Consider the following 15,266-nt stretch of genomic DNA (forward strand, 5'->3'; position numbering starts at 1 on the left):
TTTGATTTATCAGTGAGTTGGACAAATCACATTGCTTGCACTGTGAAGAAGTTTCATCAGTCGGTTAGATTTCTTTCCAAATGTCAAATGAATTGCCCTACCCACTTAAATCGAAAAATCTATCATATTGTCTTTCAATCGTCCATTGACTATTGGCATTCAGAATGGGACATGACATCAAAAACTAACCTTAACAAAGACAACTGGTATAACAAAAGAAAAACTTGAGGCTGACATTAGTCATAGATAGAGCTCCGTGTTTTCAGATAAATCTGAAAGAAAAGCCCAAATAAACCCCGATTTCCAAAAAAATATTTTCACTGTTCAAAGGGCATTTTCAAAGCTGAGATGCATCAATAGACCTTTTTCAAGCTTACTAGCGCTCCCAGCGAGCGCACAGTGCTCATGGGAAAAGTCTGTATGCTGCAGCAGCCGCCGCGACGAGCAAGCGGGCAACTTTCCATTTGCGTTGTGCCAGTGCTTCTCAGATCAGGTGAACTCACAAAATCACAAACTTCAGTTTGCGTCGTGCCAGTGCTTCTCAGATCAGGTGAACTCACAAAATCACAAACTTCAGTGTTTCAGTGGTGGGAATGCCTTTGAACATTTTGAAGCAGCCACAAGAGCAGAGAAAATCTGCTTTTCGAGCAGCTACCTATGAGTTTGGAGCTCACAAAGGCTTTCCGTGACACACCCAGAAGAAGAAAATTTAGCTTCAATTTAGTTTAATGTTCCCTCAGCTTACGTAATCATTTAGATAGAAGCTGCAGGCCCACAAAATAAGCACAAGAAACAAACAAAAGCAGGAATATCTACAACAGCAGCGACATAAGAGAGTGTAGGATATAGCATCAACAAGCTAGCTGCAGCATGAAGTTCATAGCAGCATGCGCAAGTATGGGGCTGGCACGTGAAAACACAGACACATGCAAAGCTCGCTACAGTAAAACCTCGTTAACACGTACTATGAACAGCGAAAGTTTGCAGGGCTTTCGATCCATAACAAATGCAAATTTCTGCTATATCAGTGCTTAACACTTGTAATCGAGCTGGTGACTGTATAGGTCGAAGTACCAAGTGTAGTATGAAGCATTTATTTCAAAATTACATTTCCAGACAAAGCGGGAATTTAGCTCTATTGAACATTTCGCGTCTTGCAAACTCTGGCTGTTGATAGTACATACATGCTGAGAACCTGTTGGGAACGAGGCTGTAACTGCAAACTAACGATAGTATGCATTAATCCCCAAGTACATAAGCCTGCACAGGGTTCTTCTTGAGGGGAGGTGGGGAAGGTTCCTCACAGCGCCCCGCTCCCTCCCTATTATGTGAAGTATTGAACTGGCGCCCCCCCTCTCACCCCGCCTTGCGCATGCCTATGACCAAGTACCAATTTGCATTTCTTTACATGTGCTATGACCCCTAATGAAGAAATCAGTACTGTGCCACAAAAAACATTGGCTAAAGTGCCTAACACGAAGCCGTTTCTTTCTTTTCGCCAATATTCTGAAATGATTGGCATTCTCCTAAGACCCTCCGATGACACCCAGTGGCAATACTGAAGGGCATTTCGAAACTTGTATGGAGCCCGGGATATGCAGCCAACAAAGCGAATGACACAGCGACGAAACAGACACAGTTGGCAGTCTGTGATAAATGTGTACCACAATCTGCTAATTAGCGAGAACAGACACAGTTTTTTGAGACCCAGTACAGTCGCAGGGAGTCAATAGTCTACTGGCTAGTTGTGTGCAGGGCTTCGCCTACTTGGCCTGAACACCGTGCGAAGCTGCTTGTGCCCACTCCTCTTCAGACCTTGCACAGGCGTGGAGAGAAGACTGCGTTAATGCGACGACGCAAGCTTTCTCCAAGTTATGCTCTATCGGCCCTGGCTGCGGACGGAGGCGCAGCTGGGCTGTCGGCTCATGAAAGCATGTAGGCTTCATGAGGTGACAGCTCAACAACACCTAACATTGGAACAGCGAGCTGCTTTCGTGTCTGCGAAGCGACGCACACTGAACACAGCCCCACACAATGCTGGAGGTGGCAGCAATCGGCGCCTCTGCTCTCTTACGTAGTCGCCGGCTAATAAAAGCGCGCAGTAAGCTTGAAGCGGCGATACGTCACACACATAGGCTTTTTGTCACCGATAGTCAGTAGTCGCCACATCATCTTTGTTCTTTGCTGATAGTTACCAGAAAAAGCAGTGCTGCTTTACCACAGAAGTAGGAATAATTGATTGGCCGATTCCGTGCTTTTGCAGCTGAGCAAGTGTGCAAGAAGGCGACCATCACGTGATATCCGCTCACAATGTGTGCTGTCAACGTTACTTTCAGTTCTAAAATCACCTTGTGACGCAGCGATGGCACGAATTAGACAAAACACGCCAGGCCTGCATCGAAGGCGCAGCACCGTCACAGCGAAAGCTAGAAAAGTGGCCTTTCAGATCCTTTTCAAAACACTCATTGGGTAGCCACTGCAAGCACACTTGCTTGATACCCACTATGGCATTAATAATAAATTTGTTTGGGTAGTAGGCAGGCATGTGCTATGCTATTTCTCGTCATTATTCTGAGACGTGTGGTATCCACTAAACACTTGCAAGGAATACTGTGTCAATTGTTCATGCAGTGGCTGGCGACGATGAGAAATTATGGCTGAAGTGGGTATGCACTACAGTAGGGAACAAGAACAAGCTTTTGTAATGGGTTGGAGCATTCAACGGACCACTCGGTACGCTGTTTGCATGTTGCGATGGCTGGTTGTTTTTTCACTGTTTTAAAGCACTTTAAAAGTCGTATTAACATGATTGCTTTGCCAACATCAAGCCTGCCGAAGGCAAGATCGCCAACAAGTCACATGCACCGGCGTTGCTCAGTGGTGGAATACTGGGCTGGCCCGCAGCAGACTCAGTTTGAGCCCCACTGTGTCATTAGTGCTAGGTCTTTTTTTTTTTTTTTTCAAATTTTGCCAGATGTGGTAACAGACAACTGCGCGTGACCCAAGTGGTGATCTTGGGGTCTTTTTACAGCTTTCGCTGTAAAAAGACCCTTTTGATGCAGCATGGCGCCGTAACTTTCAGTTGGCACAGGTTGGCGCAACTGGCGCAAGTTTCCAACCACTGGTGTTTAGCTATGACAGCCTGCATACGATTTCCACCTATCCCCATGTTCAACCATCTGAGAGGCTCGGAAGCGTAAGTTAATTATTATTATTCTTTAGCGTCAGTCAGCCTTTGACATATATAAAAAGAAGTACAACTGGGTTGCCTAATAGGTGCAACAACTGTCAATAAATTCACATATGCATTAGGGATCAATGTCCATTGACAATGTTAACGAGTAAATTGTAAGGTTCTGGTATTAAAGAGTGCTCTAGAAATTACAACGCTTTCATAAAATAAGAAATATAACTAGACCACTGTGCGTCGCTCACAGCATAGGTAGCAAATGGTATGCGCCTACCAACCTCCCTTGGCACTGTAACTGCAGGCTGACAAGGCAAAACGAAAGAACTAGGAGAAGGAAAGCAATCTACACACCCAAAATGCTCACTCAGAACTGAAAGGTTATCGCACGGGTTAAAAACCATAAAGAAATGAGAGCACATCGCGCATGTCACAAAGAGGCACCAAAAGGCAAACAACCAAGGTGCATGTTTATACAGTTCATCATTAAAGTGAACTTTGTGCTGCTGTAACGATAGTCAAGGTTGAGCTAAACAAGACGCGGTGTTCTCCATCATACAATAGAATCTCGATGATACGATTATGGTTGGTGCGAATTTCACGAGCATACGAACTTTGAAGTTCCATCGGATGGACTACATTATATAACATACAGCGTGATTCAGTGTTATATGAAGGGTTTGTCCGCTACTGCGGATAATACGAATGCATGATTGACCGCTGCAAGCGAGCAGTGTAACGCGTCTTGTCTGTGGGAGCAGGGCCCGTTCACACTTGGCCTCAAAGGGAGCGAATGCGGAAAAACTCGCCGTAACTGCCCTCACTTCGAGGCCATCGTTGTGACGAAAACGATGCCACAAGGTCGACGCGAAAAAAAAAAAAAAAAAAAACGGACCGAGACCAATTTCGCCACCACGCAACAGTGGATCGCCTTTTTGCTACGGCTTTGGCTACGCCGGGTGCGCTAGCTCTCAAACCACGTGATGTAAACAACCAACGGTACATTCAAGATGGCAGCCAAGGTGTCGGCGGCTGCAGTGGCTTGCGTAGGCACAATTGCGAACTACCCGCATAGCATGACAAGGCTCACAACCCTGAAAAAGACACGTTCATCGAAAGCCTCATTTTGATTACGACCGCTGCGAATACCGGAAGAAGAAGGGGCAGTAGCTGCGAGTCGGCATGCCCTAACCTGTCTCTCTTATGCACTGCTGGCTGAATCTGTCGCTGCCGGTTCCAGTGCGTCTGCTCGTATCGTTTTTCTGACGTATCTCCCGAAACAACATTTTTAAAGGTGTAAACTGTTTCTTGTCAACACTTTGCATGCATAACTAGAACTCGGTGGATATTTTAATGCTTAGGAATAAATTCTCATTCATGTGCGAAAAATGGCAGCAGTGGCATGTATATGAGAGAGAGAACGAATGTGAACATTTTCAACGGGCACGGACGTGGTTTTACTGCGGCTCTGGCATTTTCGCTTGAATTATCGAGTGTGAGTTCTCTTGGAATGATTTTTTTCGCATGGACTTCGCGGTGCGTTTTTAAGCTCGCTTGAATGGCGAAGCAAATAAATCTTCAATAAATTTGCCTGCTTTCACTCCCATTGATGCCAAGTGTGAACACACCTTATAGCACCAGCAGCAAGAGTGAGGAAACCGCGGCACTTTATTGAGAGGCGGTGAAAACAGAAAAGTTAAAAAGAACATCATAGACTTTTTTCAGCAAGAAGTAGTAGACACCAATAAAGTTCTCGTTCATCTTCACGATCAGCTTTAACTTGTTTTTGGTTAATATGAATTCGGGATGATATGAATATTTTACGTGCTCGCTTCGAATTCGCATCATTGAGATTCTACTGCATTGTTGCGTGGAGGCAATATTGGAGGCAATATGCCTCCAATATTTCTTGCGTGGTTTGGTTAGGGTGACTTTGGAAGATTACCATGCCTTCAAAGATGAAATTGCAGTTGCATGACTGAAAATGCGAGGTGCGATGAGATGGCTCCATTCAATGAATTTTGATGCTCTGTGAAGCGCATGATACATGAAACTGTCTGACCGATGTATATATGCAAACACAAAAAGAATTTGGTTAGCAACTCTTGCACAACAATTGAAAGTACAATTGGCATGTCTCTCGTAGTAATTTTCTGTGCAGACCCCTGCGACCTTTCGCGATCTATATAAAAGAAATGTTACTAAGCATATGGTACAGCAAACACAACCCTCACCTTGTATTGCTTCCCAAGTGTCTTTCAGACTGAGCAGAACGCATACATGGAATAACTGCAATATTCCTAGTTTATTCGCAGGTGAAGGTCATCAGAGTTATTGTTTGCAGTATAAATGAGCTGTTCACAAGCCGATGCAATATGTATAGGCAGGGCATCGCGCCTTCTTGCAGCTGGAAACTATTGCTCATGTGCCCAAGTTTTTTTTTGTTTTTTTCTTCCCCCAGCGAAAGTACATCATTATTCCTCAATGAAAAGTATTTGAATGCGCCGATGCGAAATTCGACAGTGGTCTCACTCAATGCAGAATTTACTGCCAGCAAACGTGCTCCGCAGTGACACTTAAAACATTTTATAAGAAACCGTGACATTTTATAAGTGACCTCAAATTATCAGAGCAATGTATCTCACAAGTGCATTCTAGTTCCATCTCTTTGTCTTTAAACGCACTTAGAATGTGTTTACCTTTCCTTTTCTCAAAACACGACTTGTAAATAAGAATTTTTTAAATTTTAACTGTAACACTTCTTTTGTGTGGTGTTAACGACCCAATAAAAACGCGATGGTATTAAATGCCATAGTGCCTCATGAGCAGTTCATGGTTGAATAACTATGAATTCAGTGTTCAAGCTCACATTCCTCACGACAGCTTTGACCATATGTATCGGTTCGCAACAAACAGCATGCCGCTCATCTTCCACATACAACTGTCCAGTGATACCTACACTGACTGTGTTATTCATTTCACATTTCATGCGTAGATATACATGCAGGTGCGTTTGAACCTATCTATTCAAGAAGCAGTAACATGTTCTTTTCGTTTTGTGCTAGCACGGCGCCAACGAGCAGCGCGTGGAGGAAGCGTACATACTTTCCCCAGAGTGCTCTGTCAGCCCGCGAGGCATTGTGGGATTGCTTGAAAAATGTTTATTGAAGCGAACATCCATCAGTGGTAGCAACCTTGTAAAGTATGCTTGCATCTAGTATTTCAACAAGCTTTAAGGTTTCAGCACTAACAAATACAGATGTTTTGCATTGAAAGGCAATATGTTTGTACATTCAAACACTCCAGACACCTACCATACATTTAAGGGGGGGACAAGGGTCTAAATATAGCACAAAATTGTAAAAAATGTTGACTTACGATAATTGCAATTTGAAGTATTTATAATAGAAAGTATGTGTCGGAAGAGTTTTATATATAACAAAATACCATTTCTTTTTGTGAAGAGCTTAAAGAAAAGCCGAAGCCCTTTTCTAAAAAAATGGTTTAGAAGCGTAGTTTGATCCCTACTGAATTAGGAAAGCGATAGAAGAGTTTTCAAAAGTGAACGCCAATAGCACTTTTTGGTGAAAAAATAGTGGCTGTGGCCGCCAGACTTCTTGAGACGCCGAGCGAACACGGTGACATCATTCTCAGTATGCCACGTCATCTGCAACAGCAGCACTGCTGAAGTGTGGCCTCTTCGATAAGTTACGGCAACGGCATGTCATGGGTTAGTCACGGAGGCCGTGGTTGAAGATAAGAAAGAACACTTGCTCCAGACAGAGGAAACAAAGATGACGTATGTTTCCACACCCACACTTTCAGCACGTTCGCAGCGGCGGATCAAGACAAGCTTTAATTTCGTCTGTTCTGAAGCTCCTGCAGCTATGATCGCGAAAAGAATTATGACATCAACAATAAGGTCGGTCCTTCCTAAACACAAAGTTTGATTAAATTCTAAAATCCCTTCAGCTTCCCTTTAATATATTAAATTACAAATGTTTTCAAAACTGGAAACGTAATTTTCTTGGCATTGTTATTTCTGTAAAGTGAATCTGCACAACGGAAGTTTTGAGCAACTTTCTGAAAAAATACCTAAACAAACTTGGTACCACTCTTATTCCGCAGCACTTGAACTACCGGCTAAAGCTTTTCTTTTTCGCTCACACTAATAGAATTGTAATTATATGATAAATACTAGCTAATTACTCGAATAGAATTGTAATTATATGATAAATACTATCTAATTACTGGAAGTTCATTTTTACCTTCCAAGTTTAAAAATTATTTCTGATCAAAGAAATAGCTGTTCTGACATCTCGTTTGGAGTGGAGTGAACCTCAGAGAAAACATGTAGTTTTGAAAACTAGCTTTTTTTATTGCAAGTTACCATAATGACCTATAAAAAATTACCAGATTATAATGTGAAAATTTGTCATTACTTCTTCCTCAATTTCAATATTTAAAATCTGTTTGCAGATTTGAAATCTCTATTCAATGGTGCATGTTAATTTTCATGACAGTAGAATAACAAATAAAAAACATTTGTAAGACCCTCATCTTCTTAATATGCTGGATGTTTCTGTGTTCGGATTATTTATTTTCATCTAGGATTTTGCAGTATTGAGAACAGTGATGTTACCGTATTTACTCGATTCTACCGTGCCCTCGATTGTAACGTGCACCCGATTTCCACAGCGAAAAAAAAAAAAAAAAAAGTAAGACATCGATTGCAACACGCACCCATTTTTCTCGCTGGCCCGCACGATCACACCACTCGAAAAAACGACTCCTTTCGGGAGTGTCTTCCATTTGAATATGAGGTACGGGCGAAGCTTGTGCCCATCTGACGTGTAACAGAGCATTGCCGTCACTGTAGTTTTACCATGGACCGATGTCATCACGCGAACTTGCTTCGCCCCCTTCTCGACGGTTGTGGTGCCAGGCATGTCGAAGTAAAGAGGCGTCTGATCGGCATTCCCGATTTGCCCAAGCAGGTAGCCGTTGTTGCGCCACAAGTTTAGGACGAACTTCTGAAAACTGTGAAACTTTTCATCGTACTCCTCCGGAAAACTTTTCGCATATGCATGTTCCCCTTCGGAGGGAAAAGCCGTTCCTCTTCATAAAGCTAGTTAGCCAGCACCTGCTCGCTTTAAACTGGCTCCGCATTAAACCTTTTCCTAAGACTAATTGCATAGCCCGCACTTGGAGCAGTTCTGTCGTCACGGGCCGCTGTGCCGCTCGCTGCTCAAGCACATACTCGCCGAGCAGCTCTTTAATTTGCGGAAACCGACGCTGCTGTGGTCCACTGAAGCCTTTGCGTGAAGCTTTGCTGTCGACAATCTTCTGCTTTTGTTTCCGCCGGTCCCGCACGCACGTTTCGGGAACTCCGAACGACGGCGATGCGGACCGATTTCCGTCCGTTTCTGCACACGCGATGACTTTTCTTTTAAAAGTGGCATCGTGGTGCACTCGAGTTTTTGGAGTCGGCCCTTCCACGCCGTCGATGCTAATGCACTACTAGATGACTAACTCCTCAGCACACGTACGAAGTGCCGCACATGGGAAACACATAGGCAGAAATCGCCGACGCGCCATGCCGACGCACGTAGGGGGCTGCCATATTGGATTTGCCGATGGGAATAGATTGACCGTAATTTTTTCGTTCGTACTCGATTCTAACGCGCATGCGATTTACGAACTCGCTTAACAGGAAAAAAGGTGCGCGTTAGATTCGAGTAATTACGGTATTATGTTCTTTATTTTTTATCATGAAGATTAGAGAGGACAACCAGCTTTCCTAGCTCCTGCACACCTCCATGTGCGCAAGCTTACAGAAGTGCACATCGACCACCTTATTAACAGGACAGGTGAAGAGCAAGAGAGAAGAAAATTTGCAGGACGGAGAAACAGGATTACCAGCAACAATGAAATGTATTTTAATTGAAAATGAAATAACAAGAGGACATTGCAATAACTTTAACTCAAAGTCAAACAAACTTAGAAGTATGTATTTATGAGAAATAAACTCTAATAAAGAGGAAAGTTTTTATGAAAAAAAAATGAACTCCAAAAAAACACCCACTGAACATTAAGAACTCCGAAAACATTGAGTCCGTATTATAGAGCACACACAAGATAGAACCAATACTTTTGAACATCGGCTATTATATTACTTTAGAAAGGAAGACAATATTATGCACTCAGCTATCATCACAAGACGAAGCCGTAAGATTGGCGTTCGAGCACCCATCACCTGGCCCCTCCTACTCTTCGAGTTACCACCCACCTGTTCGGATCGCTCAACAAAGCTCTTTACATTTGGTGGCTGGGCACCCAGTCCATAGCAGTAAATGCCTGGTGAACGCACGATAACCGGCCGATCTGTTTCGCAACCGATCTGTTTTGTGGCTGGCAGCCCTAACCATATCGCCAGGTACTGCCGTTGCCGCATGCTACGCTACAGACGCCCGATCACACAGCAACTTCATGGACCGACCCCCTTCTCGCTACGAAAGTTCGGATCCTCAGTCCAGCATGTCTTCATGCAACTATCCGGAAACTTTGTCTCGTCGCTCACCTTCACCCCATTTATTTCTTGTCACCTATGCTTCAACGACCAGCCCTTAAAAGTGAGGTCAACTAGCCGCCCGAGGCAACAACTGTGCTATCCGAACACACAAGTCCTCGAAATTAGCTGTCTAATATTGTCAAAGTTTACGAAGAAGGCGCCCATGGATACGCTCTTGAAGATACTGGTGCTGTCATGTCTGCTAGAGACGCTAATTTTTGCTGCAAGCTTCAAGAGGTTATCACACCACTTGATATGACGTGCTTACGTGCAGTGAATGGAGAACCTGTTCAGCCTATAGCCGCCTGCACTGCTCGGCTCACCATCGCGGACAACCACCATTGTTGAGTTCATTGTCCTTTCCTCCAGCTCGCATGGCTGCGATTTCCTGTCCCGTAATCACGCCACAATGGATTGTGCCCGATACGAACTTGAGCTTTTCCCACTGTACGACCAGCCATACGACCACACGCATCAAGCTGCGCACAAACTTGTTGCCAGAGAAGACATTGAAATTCTGCCGGCAGCAGCTGTTTTGCTCCCTGTGTTCTCCGATGGCATGTGCGCTGAAGCTGCATTCTTTGAGCCATCGAGCCTCTTTCTAAATCGAAACCACTTCTTCTTCCTTATTCAGCCCTCTCAGTTTTAAATGGTGCCAGTGATTTCCGCTTTACCAATCCCTTTCCATATACCAGCAAACTCTTTAAAGGCGACTCTCTTGGATGCATCCAGCCCATTGATAAGAGACAAATTTTTACGGCATCAGGGACCTTAACCCCTCGGATGCACCGGATGACAAGGTACTCAATCAGGGGTGAAACAGCCGGAATAGAATTTAGAGCGATTTGGAGGCGGGAGGGCGACTTCGAAAACCAAGACACACGGGAAGAAGGCAGATTGGGTAGCTTGCTTGAAAGGTCCACAAAACGTGTAACTCGCACGTAGAAAAACTTGAAAGAGTGCCTGCGCGTGCAGAAGTCAAAGCACGGCCGCCTAGATCGGTGCGGGCGAGAGTGTTCAAAGAATCGGCGGCCGTGGTCAAGAAATCGTTTTGTTGCGCTGGCGGCTTTGCGCGGCCTCACCAACTCGGATATTCGCAATTCGTTCAGCGCCAATTAACAGCCGTTTTTGCGCTTCCGAACGCGTGCGGAGGGCATGAGCCGAGTGCAAAGTGAGCGAGAACAAGTCCTAAACATGAAATGAATCACAAATTAACAGAGTCAGTGGGGTAGCATACGCGCGTTCTTTTAGCGCAGACTATCGGATACAGTCAGGGGCCGATGATGTTGGCAAATGGTGTGGTCACTCCCGGCCGGCAATGCCAACGACAGTACCAGCGATCAAAAACAGGGTAGATGGTCGAGCGGTCCTCAAAAGATTGGTGGCAGTGTGAAAACACGGGCCTCGTCTGGCGATGTGGAATGCTCAGAGTAGCGGGGGCACAAAGGACAGGGGGTGTGTAACGAATAGCAGTCGGGGAGAGCGGAAACTAGAGGGGCGCGGAGGCAGGGTCAGCAATTAACAATAAGAAAGTATGGGCACCTCGCCGATGCCTGATCGGTAATCGAAAGTGGTTTCTTGGGAATATTAACGATTTTGGGGGCCTAGAACAGTGTTTTGCTCAAGTACTTTTGGCACCAAAAACCTGGTTTTTCAGTCCCTATAAATGTAGATGTCGGCTTGGCTGTGCGCTATTAAAGCACGCGAAGTGATGGTGGTACAAGCATGTCATGCTGCCGTTCGCAAGTTTGCTGCTGCCACATCATGCGGAGCCGCTTGCGTCTTGACAGAAAAATGGGTGTCTTCGCTGGGTTAAATTAAGAGGCTACTCGCCGCACCTTAACATGGTCCAAAGTGAAGCATGCACAAAGAACGGTGAAACACATGCATACGTTAGACTGCAAACGACTCGGCATGCGACAGCAGGAGACAAGTAAGTGACGTACTGCCCAGGGATAATTGGTTCCAGGGATAATTGGTTCTACGTTGGAGTACCGCTCTTGTGGAACGGCACGAGTTGATTGCAAACATTGTCCAATTCACTCGTGAGCAAGCGAGCATCACTCAATACATGAAAAGGCATAACTTTACAGTGTTCCTAGCAGTTTTTAAGAAAAAAAGGTAGGTAGAAGAAGAAGAATGGTTTGGCTGCTAAATGGATGTTTATATGTGTGTGTCCATATACAACGAGCTCCTGGTACAACGATCACTCATAGCGGCACTTTTGAGTTGGTTATAAATGAATTCGACTGTATCTGCATTATTTTGGGCTTTCCATGCAGTGCAAGATTATGCTGCCCTTGAAGGCAAGTGGAAGAAAATGCGCACCTCGATGACACGCTCAAGCATGGTGTCGAGCTTGTCGATGTCATCAGTGGCTCGCTGGTAGTTATCCTCGTAGGCTTTGCGGAAGCGGCCAAACTTGGCCGCCAGAGCCCGCAGCTGCTCGTCCTTGAGGAGCAGCTCCTCGCGCAGTTGTTCCAGCTCCTGGCGCAGCTGCAGCTTAGCACAGATGGCGTCTGCCTCAGAGGAAAAGCCTCGCTTGGACAGCTCCTCTTGCAGCTGCCTGCCCTGCTCCTGGTTGACGGCCGACAGGCAGCGATTTTTCTCTTTCAGGTCACCCATCTGCTGAAACAGCAGCTGCACACACACAGAGTGGTGTCAAACTTTGAGGAAACATCTATTGGTATCGTAACCAACACTCGAACCACGATATAATGAACCGGACATAACGGAATATCGGTTATGGCAAAGTAAATTAAGAACAGCCTTGCAATAGATATAGTGTTAAGAATTCACCCCAATAACGAATTTTTGGGCATAATGAACTTATTTTGCTGCAAGATGCAACTTTGTTAAAATGAGGTTTGAGTATAAAACAATAGGATAAAACCGAGACAAAGAGAAGAGGAGCTGTCACTGAAAGCTTAAAAGGAAACGAACACAAAAAGGAAAGCACTGGTGACCATGGGTTGATAAACCAAACTAATCCACAAAGTGGTCTTGAAGCCTATGCTAGAATTGCAAAATATAAGGCAAGACGTAGGTCTGAAATCGTTTTTTTAATAATTGGGTGAACAGAATGAAGTGTAATAAAATTATTCAGGTTATTCTGCAGATTCTGAACCGCTGTGTAGATATATTATAGCTACATTAGAACAAAATATGCATTACTTCAGTGTCGTTTCCTAGCATAGTTCTTACGGGAATTTTTGGCAACTTCTTTTCGTCAGGCACAAAAACAAGGTATGCTGGAACATTACCAAAAGCTGGACTAGTTGACGAAGCTATTTATTTTCTTATAATATTTCACATAAAAAACAGCACCAACAACGAGGGACTAGAAAAAAAGGAGACAGACAACGGCACTGACTTACAACAAGATTTATTTGCTGGAACCACGTAATATATACTTGAGCAGTGTCTGACAAATAAGAGAAATGACAAATCAAAGAAAACAGAATTCACCTAACAACCGAGAATTCATCGTGATAACGCGCCATGAACGTCATGTGTGCCAACGTTCTGAAAAAAATCTATTTCTTTTTGTGATAGAGCAATCGAAGACCTGCTGACACATGTACTGCCCAGCCTTTCTATTTCTGCAGCCTCATAAATTTCGCGTATCATCTGCATGGGTCAGCAGGTTTACTCGATCGATGCTACTCGATCGATCCACCCATCCCCCCCGTCGTCCCCGTGTTGTTTCATGCTCGTTCAAAACGGGTGGTTTACTACTCTGTTTGAGCATTCAAGAACAGTTCTAATACGCGAGAGATATTATCTTATGCACTTTCCAGGTGATAGGAATGGGCCGATTGATTCGATCTCTGCTTCAGCAGCGCTCGCACGCTTTTACCCGCTCGTGAGAGTTACGATGCGCGGTGGCATCTCAACAATTTGAACTTGTTACAGAACATGGCAGCGACAGAAAAAACCCGCCGAGTGTGTCCATGTAATTGCTATCACAATAATAACGCAGTCTTTTTACTGTAAAATAAGCGTTTTGGGTTAGCTCTTCTTGAGTACCCCTCTTGTTTAATTTGTGCATTTATTTTCCGAATTTTTGTATCGAACCTGCATATAACGAAATCTTCTTTATAATGAATTTTTCTGAGACTTTATCAATTTCGTTATATCTAGGTTTAACTGCAATACAAAAGTCATAAAAAATACTGCAGTTTGTGTAGCTTTGCCCCGCCGCGGTGGTCTAGTGGCTAACGTACTCGGCTGCTGACCCGCAGGTCGCGGGTTCGAATTCCGGCTGCGGCGGCTGCATTTCCGATGGAGGCGGAAATGTTGTAGGCCCGTGTGCTCAGATTTGGGTGCACGTTAAACAACCCCAGGTGGTTGAAATTTCCGGAGCCCTCCACTACGGTGTCTCTCATAATCATATGGTGGTTTTGGGACATTAAACCCCACATATCAATTAATCAGTTTGTGTAGCTTTATGCATGCACTTGACTGCATCGTATACACGCTCACTTGCACCTTCCACCCCGTGCATAATTGCGCGCCTTCTTTGCTTGTGCCCAGTGTTGCCAACTTGGCTTTTTTTCCTGCTAGCTTTAGCCTTTTTCAGTAGTAGACATGTGAAGCAGCTTGAAGACTTCTTGCCAGCTTTCACATGGCTACCTTTTCTAACCCCATTCTCTGCATCTACAAATGCCAACAATTAAATAAACAATGCCTTGGTGCATGAGAAGCCATAAATCCAACAAAAAAATAAAGGTTCTCACATGAAAATTTATTGTGACAGTCAACTCACTGTCGCCACAATGTGCTGCAGAGGGTGTTCTGTCACTATAGTAAATGCAGAGACAGGTCTATCAATTACTTGACTTTCTTTTTGTATGCCTTCATGAATAAGCATCAGAAAAGAGTGAAGGCAAGGCAGCAGCTAACGATGAATGCACCATCTTATGTCAAATCATAGAGAACCTTATCACTGTCACCTGCAGCTCTCTGCACAACTACGCGTGTGGCATAAACCGTGCTAAGCGATAGCGATACAAGTGCGCCATGCTACTGTTCGCACGTTTGTTACTTCTGCATCGTGTGAATCCGCTTGCACGTTGCTTGCAAAAACTTGTCTTCATAATGCTGAACCAATACGTGCTGTCCAGAGTGAAGCATGCACAAAGAAGGCACATGCAGTTGTCATCAGACGGTGTAGCAGTGACGGCATTAGCATAGTAGGTGACGTGTGGTACACAACTAGCCAGGGATGATCAGTTGCACGTGGCTGTGCTGCACTTCAGAGTAACGAAGTCAGCTCATTGCGAAAGTGGTTAAATTCACTCGTGAGCATGTAGCAAGTGTCGCTTAACATGCGAAAAAGCCTAACTTCTTATTTATGGGGCTGTTCGTGCTTTTTAAAGGGGCCCTGCAACACTTTTTAAAATGGCCATGGAATGAATTCACTAGAGGAGCTCATTGTCTCATGAATTCACCATGACAAAAATTGTAGAATCTGTCCAGAATGAGCAGAGCTACAAATATGTGTGG

General features: G+C 44.4%; 1 protein-coding gene across 1 annotated transcript in view; it reads right to left on the reverse strand.

The window, feature by feature from the left end:
* The window catches only part of LOC119168599 (uncharacterized), a 242,134-nt gene that overhangs the window by 11,215 nt on the left and 215,653 nt on the right, over positions 1 to 15,266 (reverse strand). The window contains exon 13 of the mRNA XM_037419998.2: positions 12,087 to 12,398. Coding sequence (XP_037275895.2) covers positions 12,087 to 12,398 — 312 coding nt within the window. The remainder of the gene's footprint in view (positions 1 to 12,086; positions 12,399 to 15,266) is intronic.

Source organism: Rhipicephalus microplus, chromosome 3 (assembly GCF_043290135.1).
Source record: "Rhipicephalus microplus isolate Deutch F79 chromosome 3, USDA_Rmic, whole genome shotgun sequence".
NCBI classification, from domain to species: Eukaryota; Metazoa; Arthropoda; class Arachnida; order Ixodida; family Ixodidae; genus Rhipicephalus; species Rhipicephalus microplus.